The sequence below is a fragment of the Rhinoderma darwinii genome, chromosome 6 (genome assembly GCF_050947455.1).
Source record: "Rhinoderma darwinii isolate aRhiDar2 chromosome 6, aRhiDar2.hap1, whole genome shotgun sequence".
Taxonomy (NCBI): domain Eukaryota; kingdom Metazoa; phylum Chordata; class Amphibia; order Anura; family Rhinodermatidae; genus Rhinoderma; species Rhinoderma darwinii.
This window is the reverse complement of record NC_134692.1, coordinates 139155174-139169970: the sequence shown is the minus strand read 5'-3', so window position 1 is coordinate 139169970 and position 14797 is coordinate 139155174. Positions and strand designations below refer to the sequence as shown.

At 45.6% G+C, this 14797-nt stretch overlaps 1 protein-coding gene across 1 annotated transcript in view; it reads left to right on the top strand.

Annotated features, from left to right (window-relative positions):
• The window catches only part of LLGL1 (LLGL scribble cell polarity complex component 1), a 44383-nt gene extending 30477 nt beyond the window's left edge, over window positions 1–13906 (top strand). The window contains exons 12-23 of the mRNA XM_075830628.1: window positions 1608–1761; window positions 5076–5180; window positions 5631–5923; window positions 6477–6630; window positions 7023–7176; window positions 10155–10438; window positions 10521–10785; window positions 11532–11646; window positions 11914–12002; window positions 12091–12214; window positions 12758–12834; window positions 13228–13906. Coding sequence (XP_075686743.1) covers window positions 1608–1761; window positions 5076–5180; window positions 5631–5923; window positions 6477–6630; window positions 7023–7176; window positions 10155–10438; window positions 10521–10785; window positions 11532–11646; window positions 11914–12002; window positions 12091–12214; window positions 12758–12833 — 1813 coding nt within the window. The 3' untranslated portion in view covers window position 12834; window positions 13228–13906. The remainder of the gene's footprint in view (window positions 1–1607; window positions 1762–5075; window positions 5181–5630; window positions 5924–6476; window positions 6631–7022; window positions 7177–10154; window positions 10439–10520; window positions 10786–11531; window positions 11647–11913; window positions 12003–12090; window positions 12215–12757; window positions 12835–13227) is intronic.
• Window positions 13907–14797: the final 891 nt, after the last annotated feature.

Below are 14797 nucleotides of genomic sequence, written 5' to 3'. Positions count from 1 at the left end.
CTTCTGTGTTCCCTGGCAGGGAACAGGTTAACAGAATCTATAATCCATGATGTGCTGCGGGCACCAACACCCCCCTCTACCCGTCGCCACCTCAGCCCGTCTGACGTTGCCGGATTCACACGACCGTGATTGGACCGTGAAATAACGGTCCGTGTGTCCGCCAGATTTCCCAGCCTGATCACGGTACATGTGAATAGGACTCCTGGCATCAGTCATTTAGGCTACGATCACACAACAGTGAAAAAAAAAAAATAGCCATTAAAAACCGATCAATGGTCCGTTATTCATGTCCGTTTTTCACGTCCGTGTCCCTAAATTCTCATCCAGTTCTGGTCTGTCTTTCATGGCCGTAAAACAAACCAAAAAAAAAAAAAAGATGGATTTAATTTGTCAGGGTAGAGAGTGCCACCCCCACGTATATCGTACCCCACATGTAGATCGCAGCACCACTCCCTCCCTTGTAGATGGCACCCCCACATGTAGATCGCAGCACCCCTCCCCCTTCCTTGTAGATGGCACCCCCACATGTAGATCGCAGCACCCCTCCCCCTCCCTTGTAGATGGCACCCCCACATGTAGATCGCAGCACCCCTCCCCCTTCCTTGTAGATGGCACCCCCACATGTAGATCGCAGCACCCCTCCCCCTTCCTTGTAGACGGCGCCGCTGTAGCTGTTACCGGGAGCTGAAGCCCTGACCAGAGGTCGACGCTTTGGCCGGGGATTCAGCTCCTGGTGGGAGCGACAGTGGTGTGTTCTTTAAGGGGTGGGTGGGGGGTGCGGTGATTTACAAAGTGCAAGGGGGGTGCTGTCTACAGCGGGGCGGTATCTACAGGGCAGTGTGCTAGAAGTCCCGGCTTTCACGCGGAACTTCTGTTCCATACTGTATAATCTTGTTCAGTACAGAACAGCAGCACGGGAAGCGGAGACGGGACGGGGTGGACCAGGCTGTGTCGCTGCGGCGGAGCTTCCGCCTGCAGTTCGGTGCGACGGCGCCGCTACAGAATCGATTTTACGATTTTGTTAAACAGAATCGCGAGAATCCTTGAGGGCGAATTCATCTAATTAATTGGGTGAATCGCCCAGCCCTCGCTCCATGTCCGACCTCTCCCGTCCGCTCCCTCAGGATGTCTCGTAGTGCAGCGTCTGTATTATGGGACCGAGCCCAGGATTCCAGAGTCCTGGATGAGAGGTCTTCCTGTGTTATCTGGGGGGGGGCGGGGGAGTGACGCTGACTCGTGTGTGGGCTCAGGGGGGGCCTCTCCTCTTATTTCGCATCTGAGCCAGAAACGATACAGAACAATAAGGGATGAGAAAATTGGAAAGTAAAATCCTAGGACTAGCAAAACCCCAGGAGCTGGGAGTGTAGGGTCAGGGGTCGGCGCAAATCCAGATGTGCGGGGGAGAGCTACAAAGGGACCCGGATCGCTGCTGATCTCTGGAAACGCTGCTCTTGCAGACTCTCCGCTCTCCTTTGAAAAAAATCTTCCAGGATAATCCGTGAAGCCCCCTCCCCCAGCAGTCGGCCTCCGCTGTGATCTTTGATTTATTCTAGCGTTTTATATGAGGTTATTAATGTAACACGTGCGTTTACTTTCTCTTCTCACAGACATGAGGACGGCACCGTGCGCTTCTGGGACGCCTCCGGTGTTGCTCTGCGGCCGCTCTACAGACTCTCCACAGCCGGGATCTTACAGACGGACTGCGACCACAACGAGAGCATGAACCAGAGCGGAGACGAGGACTGGCCGCCATTCCGCAAGGTGTGCAGTAAAACCTAAAAGTGGTGCGCACGCCGGTAGATCGGACCTCGTGCAGCAAATCACCCGGCGCAATGGGGTTTTATTTACTAGACGTGATATTCACGTTTTTCTGTGGTGGCCAATTTTGCATACGGGACAACGGGAAATACAGACCTTTAGGTGGTCACGTTTAAATTGGCTTCTCCGAAACTGATGGTAAATCCACAACGCGGTGACCGTTTTTACCTTCAGTTCCTGAGAACGCAAACCGGACAACCAAGATGGCTGCACTTCCTGTTGTCACTTCTGCAAAAACGGCCGCTACAACCAAACTGTAAAAATGAGCAGCGGCCATGATGACCGGCGTATATGGCCGTTCTCTGCAGGCCCCATGTAGCTGGGGGACTGAGATCTAGAGGCGCAGCCCAGACCCGCTGTGTCCATCCAGGGAGCTCTTTGGACGTTGCGCTTTATTCCCATTTCCTCCCATCACCGGAACATAAAGATGACTGGTACGATCTAATGTCCTAATGACTTCCATAATACCACGTAGGTCTGACGTGCTTAAAGGGGTTTTCCTCTTTTACGTAAACAAAAACTTTTCATTACATAGAAAGTTGCTAAACTTTATTAATATATTTTGTGTTTCAATTCCTCAACGTTTTCAAGATCTCTGCTTACTTTCAGTTCATGGAAACCTTATTTACATTCAGAGGCTGAAATCTTGCCCTGACTTTTTTCGCTCCCTTTTCCGTTATTCTGCCCTGTGATCGAAACAGAAAAAACAATAAGTTAGCGCCGGATCTGTCGCATGAGGGTAACCAACAGCGCCTAACAGAACCCATTCACTTCAATGGGTTCCATAGAATTTCTGTCATTTTGCCGGACAAATTCTGCGCTGTTCTGTCTGACATATATGATGAAATCTGCAACGGAGCCTCCGAAGCAGATGTGAACAGAGACTAAAGGCCTATCTATATACACGGGCGGATCAGCGTTCATGTAAACGCTCGTTCGTCAGATATTTTCTTCTTTTTATGCTGCCCTGAATCCTCCTTGTCGGCAGCGTCTCCCCGTGCCGTCATTCTGTAAACTGTTGGGACCGAGCGATCGCCATTCGTCCCCATACTATTTACGTCGGCCCATGTGAAGGGCTTTTAAACGAGCGCTGATAGTCCTGTAATTATCGGTAATCTGCGCTCGTTATGGGCACATCTTCCCGTGTAAATCCACCTTTAGGCCCTGTTCACACGGAGTATATTGACGAGTTTTTTGGCGCGGAAATCGTTCCGCAAAACGTCAAAAATTGGCCGAAAATGCCTCCCATTGATTTCAATGGGAGGCGGAGGCTGTTTTCTCCCGCGAGCGGTAAAACCGCCTCGCGGGAGAAAGAAGGGACATGGCCTATCTTTGCGCGTTTACGCCTCTGACCTTCCATTGGCATCAATGGGAGGCAGAGAAAGCGTATTTGGCAGAGTGTTTTTTGCCCGTGGCACTCAATGGCCGCGGGCGAAAAATGCGTCGCAAAACGCGTCAAAAATCGCGGCAAACGACGTGCAGGAAGGTCAAAATCTGCCTCAAAATCCCAAACGGAATTTTGAGGCAGAATTTTCGTCCTGCAAAAAACTGTGTGAACACAGCCTTAGTCCGGCTCACACAGCTGCAGTTTGTTACAAATTGTCAGTATAGATAATCTTGCCTGAGCGAAACGCAGCACAGCGCCCCCTACTGTCCTGTACTCTGGGCTGATGGCTCTTCCATACGCTGAGACATTCTAACCAACTGCAGCTGTGTAAGCAGGACAGGTTTTCAACATCTGGATTTAAGCGGTGATTCCTTTCAATAACAGCAAGCAGAGCTATATTCAAATTCATAGTTAAGCTTTAGTTACAGAAAACTGGAAAAAAAATAGACGACCCGTCCTGGTGTTTACGTGTGTGATCTTGATGGCGGCGCTGGTCGCCAGAAGATCTGGATTCTGTTTAATCTTGGCGCCGGGTTGTGATTCTTTGGCCGGTGCAGAGTCCCAGCATCTGGTGAGCAGCGCGCTTGTATTCCGCGCGCTGGCCCGCCCTTACATCAGCGCTTTACTGCTCTCCGGCCTCCGCTCGCTCCTTCATCTTGAATTCGTTGAGATCTCGGAGGAGCACGTTGGATAAATGTTGGCGGGATCGGCAAATTATTTAGGATTTATTCCATTTATTTTTTTTAAAGTTGTTTTTTTTTTTTTTTTTTTTTTTTTTTCCTTCCTTTCTGTGACGTGTGTGGAACAAACTCAAAACTGTCCTGTGCAATGGGATCAATGACCCGATACTGTGATGGTGCGGCCGGCCCATCGCCCGTCATGAATAGGCGTTGGCTGCGGGAATGGACATGAACCCGCTGCGGGGAAGATTGTGAACTGTTGATGGTTCATTAGTTTTATACGACATCTGTATCACGAGGACTCAGTGGGGGGCGCTATATATAAACCAATGCAAGAGGAAAAGTGGATGCCAACCAGCGGTTTGCACCTGTCCATTTAAAGGGAAACTCTACTTTTAAATGACCTTTCCCACTCAAAAAAAACCCTGTGTTTCAACCTGTTCTGTAGATTTTATCTTGTATTTCATTTTAGCTGTCACTTTCTTATCCGTTCACCCCCAAAGTGACAGTAAATATTCTGCTGTTTTATTTCTTGACTGCTGTATGCCGCTGATCTGCAGTCATGTGACCGAAGAGCTGATCTCCCACAATGCACTGCTCTGGTAACCGCACATCGGCAGGGTTCCGGATTTATCTTTTTCTGTCTGAGTGGAGCATAAGACAAACCTAAAGGTGCCCATACGCATTAGAGAAAATTTTTTGCAATCGCCTGATTATCTCATGTATATGAGGGGGTCACACGACTTCCTCCTGATGGTAAATATTGGAGGGGCAGGTGGGATCCGGCACGGGAAGCAAAGAGTCAGCAAAAAAATGTCTTCATTTTTATGTAAATTTTAACTGGAATGTTGCGAAGGTGGAGAATTCCTTTAAAACTCGCCTATAGCATGCAAAAATAATAGGCTGGTGCTTACTCTGCCATGGGCGTACGCCGCCCACCCCACACCATGGGTTATAAGGAATCTACACTTTTCTGGTTCTAGCCCAATTATGATCCAGCTTCAGAAACAGTGCCCTCTGCTGGCAGGAAACAGAACTGCCGCAATGGGGAATAAGTAGATCCAAGCCATAGGATTAGCACAAAATATTATTCAATGTGTGTGTATATAGTAAGACTATATGGCTGTGTATACATATAATATAACAGACCGGTGTGCTGCAGTCTCACCATATCACACTTTGTTTTATAGGTCGGCTGCTTTGACCCTTATAGTGACGACCCCCGTCTGGGCATCCAGAAGATCGCGCTCTGCAAGTACAGCAGCAAACTGGTGGTGGCCGGAACCGCTGGACAGGTAACTACAGCCAGTCACAACTCCCCTTCAATGATGGCGGCCCGTAGCGGGGGTGACGCTGTAAACCTCGCATGACGTCCGCAGATAGAATCACTCACCAATCACAGGGATTATATAACCCGCCATCTAGTGCTCAGCTGTGAGATTACACGTCTGACAAAAGGTGGAGCTAAACTGCTGTCTGTTTCCAAGGGCAACCAGCACAATATTAAAAACTATGTATATCAATATATTTTGTCGAAAGAGGTAATATCTCCTATTACTACTCTACCCCCAAATTAGAAACCACTTTTTCTTAAAGGGCCCCTGTAATTTGGAGCAACATTTTCTAGGATCACCCTCGGCCTCCCATGATTACCCTCATGTAATGTCTCTGTATCCCTGATGGTTGTCCCGTCCGTGTATCTTAGCACTCTTGCCGCTGGTGACTGTTCCCTTCTTCTCTTGTAGGTTCTCCTCATGGATCTGAATGACGATCAGTCCGATCACATGGTCAGCGTGGCCACAGTCGACCTCCTACAGGACCGAGAGGGCTTCACGTGGAAAGGTCATGATAGGTTGACCCCTAGAAATGGCTCCTTGTTTTTTCCAGCTGGCTTCCAAACCACCATGTTGATCCAGTGTATGCCACCGGCCGCAGTCACCGCGGTCTCCTTACACTCGGAGTGGAATCTGGTGGCGTTCGGCACCAGCCATGGCTTTGGGCTCTTTGACTATCACCGGAGGAGTCCAGTCCTGGCCAGGTCATTCTCGTTTCTTAGCTATATCTGAATTTGGGTAATGATGACCCTCTTGCCACCCAGATTTTCCAGACCCCTGAATTACACGTCTCTTTAAAGCTGCATAGCAAACCCCTGTGATTCTGTAATATTAATCCTATTCGGTGCCACCCGGCTTTCCCAGAAACAGAACCTATAGAGCTGACCCGTTCTGTTCCTCTTTACCAAGTCATCTTCACAATCTTGTCCTCTTCATCTCTCTCTTGTACGCTGCGGCTTCTTCCCCTCCCCCACTCCTCATTAATAATGCACTGCGCTGTCTCTGCCAGTGTTGGTCCTGGGAACGCAGCGACGTCTTGTATTTTGATACGTTAAGTGGTCAATAGTAGAAACTCATTGAACGTGAGTGGCTTGTTAGCGGTCGCGGCGCTGTGTATAATGTGTCCTGCCAGGGTTGCTTGTTTTGACTGTGCCAGTCTCTGGGGAGGGGAGGGGGGGGGGCTCTTGTCTGCTGCCTGGTAGAAGTGCTGCTCCTCCTGCGATCTATGTGATTGTAATGGCTGCTCTGTCCCTACAGGTGCACGTTACATCCCAATGACTCCCTGGCTATGGAGGGGCCCCTGTCCCGGGTCAAGTCTCTGAAGAAATCTCTCCGACAGTCGTTCCGGAGAATAAGGAAGAGCAGAGTGTCTGGGAAGAAGAGGCTGAACACCGCGAGCCCCAATAGCCGGGTATGTGGCGGGATCTGCTGTATCTTATGTTCTTAGCAGCCATTTTAGTACAGAGGTTTTCACCCAGCTTTTCCCACAACCAGAATGGCATATAAATGTAGTGTGTTTTTTTTTTTTTTTTTTTTTTAGTAGAATTCCATCCCTCATTCACAGTAATTCTGGGATTCTGTTCATGAACCAGGAAGGCCAGGATGAACAGATATAGGGCAGTCAGATAATGGTGGGAAAATTGATGCTGACATCTGGGGGGTGGAGGGACTTCTCCTCTCCAGCAGGATCTAGTAATATCTGTGGGATGTCATGGCTGATTCTGATGGAGCCGTACTGTTGGTTCAGGTTTTAGGTTTTCTTCTTTTTTTTTTTTCTTCAATGTTTGCGGTTTGTTTTCTCAGCTTCAAGAGGCAAATGCTCATTTGGCAGAGCAGCCGGGTCCCCATGACCTAGATATAGCGCCAGTGCAGCGGAGGATTGAGCCGCGCTCTGCAGACGACTCGCTGTCCGGTGTGGTGCGTTGCTTGTATTTTGCCGACACCTTCCTGCGGGACGGTAAGAACCATTTTATATGAGCTGGCTAGAGAAGCAGGAGAAGGGATGTGACCACTTCTCAATCCCATATATCCGTTGTGCTGTCAAACTAACTGCACGTCTATTGCTGTATGAACTATAATACTGCCCCCTATATACAAGAATATAACTACTATAATACTGCCCCCTATATACAAGAATATAACGACTATAATACTGCCCCCTATATACAAGAATATAACTACTATAATACTGCCCCCTATATACAAGAATATAACTACTATAATACTGCCCCCTATATACAAGAATATAACTACTATAATACTGCTCCTATATACAAGAATATATCTACTATAATACTGCCCCCTATATACAAGAATATAACTACTATAATACTGCTCCCTATGTACAAGAATATAACTACTATAATACTGCTCCCTATGTACAAGAATATAACTACTATAATACTGCCCCCTTATATACAAGAATATAACTACTATAATACTGCCCCTATATACAAGATATAACTACTATAATACTGCCCCCTATATACAAGAATATAACTACTATAATACTGCTCCCTATATACAAGAATATAACTACTATAATACTGCCCCCTATATACAAGAATAGAACTACTATAATACTGCCCCCCTATATACAAGAATATAACTACTATAATACTGCCCCCTATATACAAGAATATAACTACTATAATACTGCCCCTATATACAAGAATATAACTACTATAATACTGCCCCTATATACAAGAATATAACTACTATAATACTGCCCCCTATATACAAGAATATAAATACTATAATACTGCTCCCTATATACAAGAATATAACTACTATAATACTGCCCCTATATACAAGAATATAACTACTATAATACTGTACCTATGTACAAGAATATAACTACTATAATACTGCTCCTATATACAAGAATATAATTACTATAATACTGCCCCCTATATACAAGAATATAACTACTATAATACTTCCCCCTATATACAAGAATATAACTACTATAATACTGCCCCCTATATACAAGAATATAACTACTATAATACTGCCCCCTATATACAAGAATATAACTACTATAATACTGCCCCCTATATACAAGAATATAACTACTATAATACTGCCCCTATATACAAGAATATAACTACTATAATACTGCCCACTATATATAAGAATATAACAACTATAATACTGCTCCCTATATACAAGAATATAACTACTATAATACTGCCTCCTATATACAAGAATATAACTACTATAATACTGCCCCATATACAAGAATATAACTACTATAATACTGCCCCTGCATACAAGAATATAACTACTATAATACTGCCCCTATATACAAGAATATAACTACTATAATACTGCTCCCTATATACAAGAATATAACTACTATATTACTGCCCCCTATATACAAGAATATAACTACTATAATACTGCCCCCTATATACAAGAATATAACTACTATAATACTGCTCCCTATATACAAGAATATAACTACTATATTACTGCCCCCTATATACAAGAATATAACTACTATAATACTGCCCCCTATATACAAGAATATAACTACTATAATACTGCTCCCTATATACAAGAATATAACTACTATAATACTGCTCCTATATACAAGAATATAACTACTATAATACTGCCCCCTATATACAAGAATATAACTACTATAATACTTCCCCCTATATACAAGAGTATAACTACTATAATACTGCTCCTATATACAAGAACATAACTACTATAATACTGCTCCTATATACAAGAATATAACTACTATAATACTGCCCCTATATACAAGAATATAACTACTATAATACTGCCCACTATATATAAGAATATAACAACTATAATACTGCTCCCTATATACAAGAATATAACTACTATAATACTGCCCCTATATACAAGAATATAACTACTTAGCAAACCGAATAATACCCCGAATGATACTAGTGGTCCTAGTGACTAATTAAAACTAAACCAGAACAAGAAACAAGTCACGACCAGGTGTTTGAAAAAATACAAATAATCTTTATTAAAGTCAATTAGACACATGGAGACAACGTATAACACTTAGACATAATAAAATGCCATGGACCCTCGAACACAAACGGAATCCGAACGTAAAAGCAGAGTAGCCCCCCAGATGTAAAAATGGTCTGACACAACCTATATATGGCTAAAGTGCATAAGTACATATTAATGAGCAGGTACTAGGCATGGTACGCTTTGCACAGATGAACACATAAATAAGTATAGAGAATATATATAAGGTACAATCTAAGTAAAAACGACATATAAAGTAGTATACCTACACCTGCGTATAAGAAGATAAATAGGAGATCAAGACCAAGAGGGGGACCTCTGCTTAACCCAACGCGCGTTTCGCTGGTGCTTCGTCAGGGGTTGATCAACCCCTGACGAAGCACCAGCGAAACGCGCGTTGGGTTAAGCAGAGGTCCCCCTCTTGGTCTTGATCTCCTATTTATCTTCTTATACGCAGGTGTAGGTATACTACTTTATATGTCGTTTTTACTTAGATTGTACCTTATATATATTCTCTATACTTATTTATGTGTTCATCTGTGCAAAGCGTACCATGCCTAGTACCTGCTCATTAATATGTACTTATGCACTTTAGCCATATATAGGTTGTGTCAGACCATTTTTACATCTGGGGGGCTACTCTGCTTTTACGTTCGGATTCCGTTTGTGTTCGAGGGTCCATGGCATTTTATTATGTCTAAGTGTTATACGTTGTCTCCATGTGTCTAATTGACTTTAATAAAGATTATTTGTATTTTTTCAAACACCTGGTCGTGACTTGTTTCTTGTTCTGGTTTAAGAATATAACTACTATAACACTGCCTCCTATATACAAGTATATAACTACTATAATACTGCCCCCTATGGACAGTTGGTACCTTACACTATGATGACCTTTGTATTGTTTTCCTATAGCTGTCCACCATGGCCCTACAATGTGGGCAGGCACTAACTCCGGGTCAGTATTTGCATATGCGCTGGAAGTTCCTTCGAGGGAGAAGTTCTCGGACCACTCTACAGAAGCTCTGCTGGGGAAGGAGATACAACTCATGCATCGAGCGCCAGTGGTTTCCATTGCGGTCTTGGATGGGCGGGGAAACCCTCTCCCAGAACCCTTTGAGGTGTCACGTGACTTGGCAAAATCACCCGACATGCAGGGGACACACTCTGTGCTCATAGCCTCTGAAGAGCAGTTTAAGGTGCGCCATCCAAGAGATGCAGAGCTTTATGCAGCCGCCTGGCATTGTGTACATTCTGATTTCTTCCCCCTCTTCTCTACAGATCTTCACCTTGCCCAAAGTCAGTGCCAAAACAAAGTTCAAGTTGACGGCCCATGAAGGCTGCCGGGTACGTAAGGTGGCTCTGGCCAGTTTTACCAGCACCGCGTCTGAAGATTACACCGAGAACTGCCTGACGTGTCTGACCAACCTGGGAGACATTCACATCTTCAGCGTCCCTGGGCTACGGCCTCAAGTCCGCTACGACTGCATCCGCAAGGAGGACATCAGCGGGATCGCGTCTTGTGTTTTTACCAAGTATGGCCAAGGTCAGACATTGCTGTTGTGTGGTGGTGACCTTTGTGCTCCTCTTTCCAAGCAATTTCATGAAAACCTTATAATGGAAACCACTGGGAAAGCTGAGTGACAATCATGATGGCCGCCCGCACAACTCTCAGGCCTCATGCACACGGCCGTGCCCGTAATATCCGTCCATGATTGTGGGCCCGGCCGACTGCTGCGGGCAGCCACATTTTCGGCCCGTGGACCCATAAAAAGTAGAGCATGGACCGTAAAAAGCGAAAGGGCATGTCTTATATTTTGCGGTTCACTTCTTCTACGGGCCGGACACCTTCCCGGAAATAAACTGGAAGGTGTCCGTGGACAATAGAAGTGAATGAGTCCGTAATTGCGGACGATTTTTACGGTCGTGTTCATGGGGCTTCAAGTAGGCGTTTGTTTTGTTTTTTCACTCCTGTAAAGGAAATCTGCCAAGTTATGTAACTGTTCATCCCTGAAGTCACCACTGATATGGCTGCTCTTACACCTCTGACTGTGGCTGCCACCCAGCTTTCCCAGAAACCAGGTACAAATGTGTGAGAACGAATATATCGCTGCTATTCATGTCATTCAGCTTTTCCTAGAGTCCTGAATGGCAAATCTGATCTTCCCTTATATCAATCACCATTACACAAATACAGGATCTGGGAGACGCCGGGTGAGAACCCCCGCGGGAGCTGAATACATATTCCCGTGCTTTTTCAGTAATGTATTTTATATATTTTTTCTCCCCTAGGATTTTACCTGATCTCTCCCTCAGAATTTGAACGGTTTTCTCTCAGTGCCAAGAATATCACGGAGCCGCTGTGCTTGGTAGAATTTGATAGACCCCACAATCCCGTGTATCTCAGGTGAGGAGCCGGGGGCCGTGTGTCTTGTAATGGCTGGATATGTGTGAACGGCTCAGACAGTCTGAAGACCGTGCGCCCCCTCACCTACCATTAGATTGCATGCTCTCTGAGGGCAAGGAGCCCATATACTGGCCTTGCTTGGGGACCCTCCGTCTGTTTGCCCCTCCTCAGCCGGGTTGTGTGTATTTATGCGATTTGGTATTCGTTATGATCACACATTAATGCAATCGAAGCGTTTTATTGACCACCTCCTTCTTGTGCTTTCAGTAATAAAGAAACTTTGTCCCCCAAAAACAACCAAGCCAACGGCACACACGTTCCCCGCGAGTGTGACGGCACCCCGCACGTATCTGAAGGTGAGTGCGTCCCCTGCATGTCTTGGTCCATGCAATGCTGCTGGATACATTGTTGGGGTGTAACTTCTGTTTTTCTCTTTTTGTTTAGTAAATTCCTTTGAGCACAGAACCGTGTTATCGCCCTCTCCTCTCGACTCGCCCTTAAACAGCACAGACACCACGCTGGACACAACCGGGGACATTACAGTGGAGGACGTGAGGGATATGCTGGGGTGAGCGCCGTAGTGACAATTGCTGTGTGTATTACAGATAACGGCTGTCATTAATCCCCACACTGGTGGCGGCCGTTACGTGTCAGACTCCTGTGTCCAGACATTCGTGTAGTAATGACATCCCAGTGTCACTGCAAAATCTGATTATAGCACCTGACAAGTGCAGATCCAACATGGTGGGGGTGTGCGCGTGCGTCTATATTGACCTGGTCATATCTGAACCTCATTGGCATCACCCGTAACTGTAGCTGTGTTTGGTACAGCAACTTAACCCCCATGCAACTAAGGTGCAGTACCTGACACGGCCACATGGATGAGAGAGGCGCTGTCTGGTGCGTTGGCCCCTTTCTTCTGATCAGTGGTGGTTCCAGGGGTCAGACTCTCATAGATCACTCATTAATGGACTATCCTCCTATACCCATCGCTTTCTGTATAGGAATGATCCTGGAGCTTCTTCCTTGGTGCTGCCCTCTGTATCGGTCTGCAGTTTACGGGGGATCCTGCGCTCGTCCTCTGGTTTAATCCTGTGATCTTTCTCTTTAGAACCAATGAAGAGTCTGAGAAAAACATGAAGAATTCTGCAGATGAGACGCGGCCCCCGGAGATCCTGATCAAATGAGGTTGGTGGCAGATGTTGGTCATACTGTAGTCCTTTCATGGTGTAGATAGAGATGATGGGCTCAGTCTTCTGCTTTGGGGGTTAGCACCTCTGTGACCCTGCAGGGTTCTTGGTGTGGATTCCCCTTTATTAAACAGACATTGATGGACCAATTATTGCATGACTAGCAACTCCCTAGGGGAGCAGGGAAGCGGCTGGACGATCACCTCCAGATCGCTCGCCCCATGAGCTGAGATCCTGACGCTAGCAGCACATTATGGGAGGGATATGAAGTCTATATTCGCGCAGTTTATCTTCTTGAAACACAATGTGGATTTAAATTATTTTTTTGTTATGCCGACAGATTTTATCCTGCGTGTAACCTGTCTTGCATCTTCTTTTTTTTTTTTTTTAGGGCCGTTTAACTTCCACCCCCTCGCCTCTCTGACCTGGTTTCCATCCGATCTCCTGATGGCTTTTCCTTCTTAATTACATTGGACTTCACAGAGCTGACAACTGTGACAGTCTCGTCTCATCCTGATGACACCAGCTCCACTGCGTCCTGCACATCCCCGGACTGGTCAATGGTTTCTGGTGCACCCCCTATACCTGGCGCCCATGATGTTGCCTTTTGTATCGGTGGATGATCACCACCTTCTGCCTCATTCCATACGTCTGTCTGCGCTCGTTGACTTCTATGTTCTACATGATTCCGGAACGCTGTGGGATCGCAGGAAGTGCCCCCCCTCCCCCCTCTCATGATCCTTTACACAAACGCTTTACTACATGGACAATTGAAGACGTTTCGTCATTGTCAGTATTGCAGCAGCCGGGGATCTTTTTAATGCATCACTCAGAATTGTCGTCATGGATGCGAGCCACTAACTGTTGAGCATGGGACAGGGTGGGCGCTGGTCACGTGATTTTATTTGCGGTTCCGTTCTTTTATATGGACTTGCTGCTTTATATTCCAGTCCGCATCGTGCACAAAAATAATTGCATTGAATTGGTAGATCCCTTTACCCAGCAATAACCTGCTCGCTTTATAATCTTAAGGCATGGAAAGGGAGCCCGCTATTAAACAGTCACCACCCAACCCTGCTTGTCTGCCACCAAAGGGTAACGTCGTCACTCTGGCTGTGACCGCCATATAAATGTGAACTTAGACTCTGGGACGAGAACTCAAACGATTTAGCCAAGGACTAAGCATTGTATACAACTGTGAGTTACAAACCCCTGCAGCATTTCAGGGGTTAATCCATTTTTTTTTCCCCTCTCCTGTGCCCATTAGATCTATTTTTGTACGCGTCGCCTTCCATTTCTGAGGCTACTTTTTGGTACCGCTTTTCTGTGAATCCTTTCGGATTTGTATTAGGCAGGTGGAGAGATGGGGCCGGCGCTGGTAACAGGTGTCTGCGTGCCTGGAAGGAACTACTACTCCCAGCATGGCACTGGATGACGGCAGTGTGGAGCTGTGGGGGTTATTTTGCTAACCATATTGTCTTTGACAAGATTATCTTTGAAGAATGATCCAGTTTACATGGATTTTATTTTTCTGTTTAGGATGTGATCTGATTTCATTTTTGTTTAGCGTTCTGTTTAGATATAAAACTGTTTTTATTAAAAAAATAAAGAATATTGATTTTGTTTCTTTAGGAAATGTTACAAGCACGTTTCCAGACCTCACACTCCTGTGTCTGCTATACTGGATGTATGGTGATTTTTCACACCGCTCCAAATCGCGCTGCCTGCAGCCACCAGTGGGGGAGCTCACTGCATATAGAGCTAGAACTGAACTCTATGGTACCTGTAAAAGTCTGTATGCAGTGAGCTCCCTCTAGTGGCAGCTGTAGGAATACACTAGGCTGCTACATCACTGATTGGCAGCATTGATGGGCATAGGGACATTCAAGGCTATGTATACTTTTTTTTTTTTTTTTAAATGTCTGGTGCAAATTTAATTACTCAGATACAGCTGCTTTGTA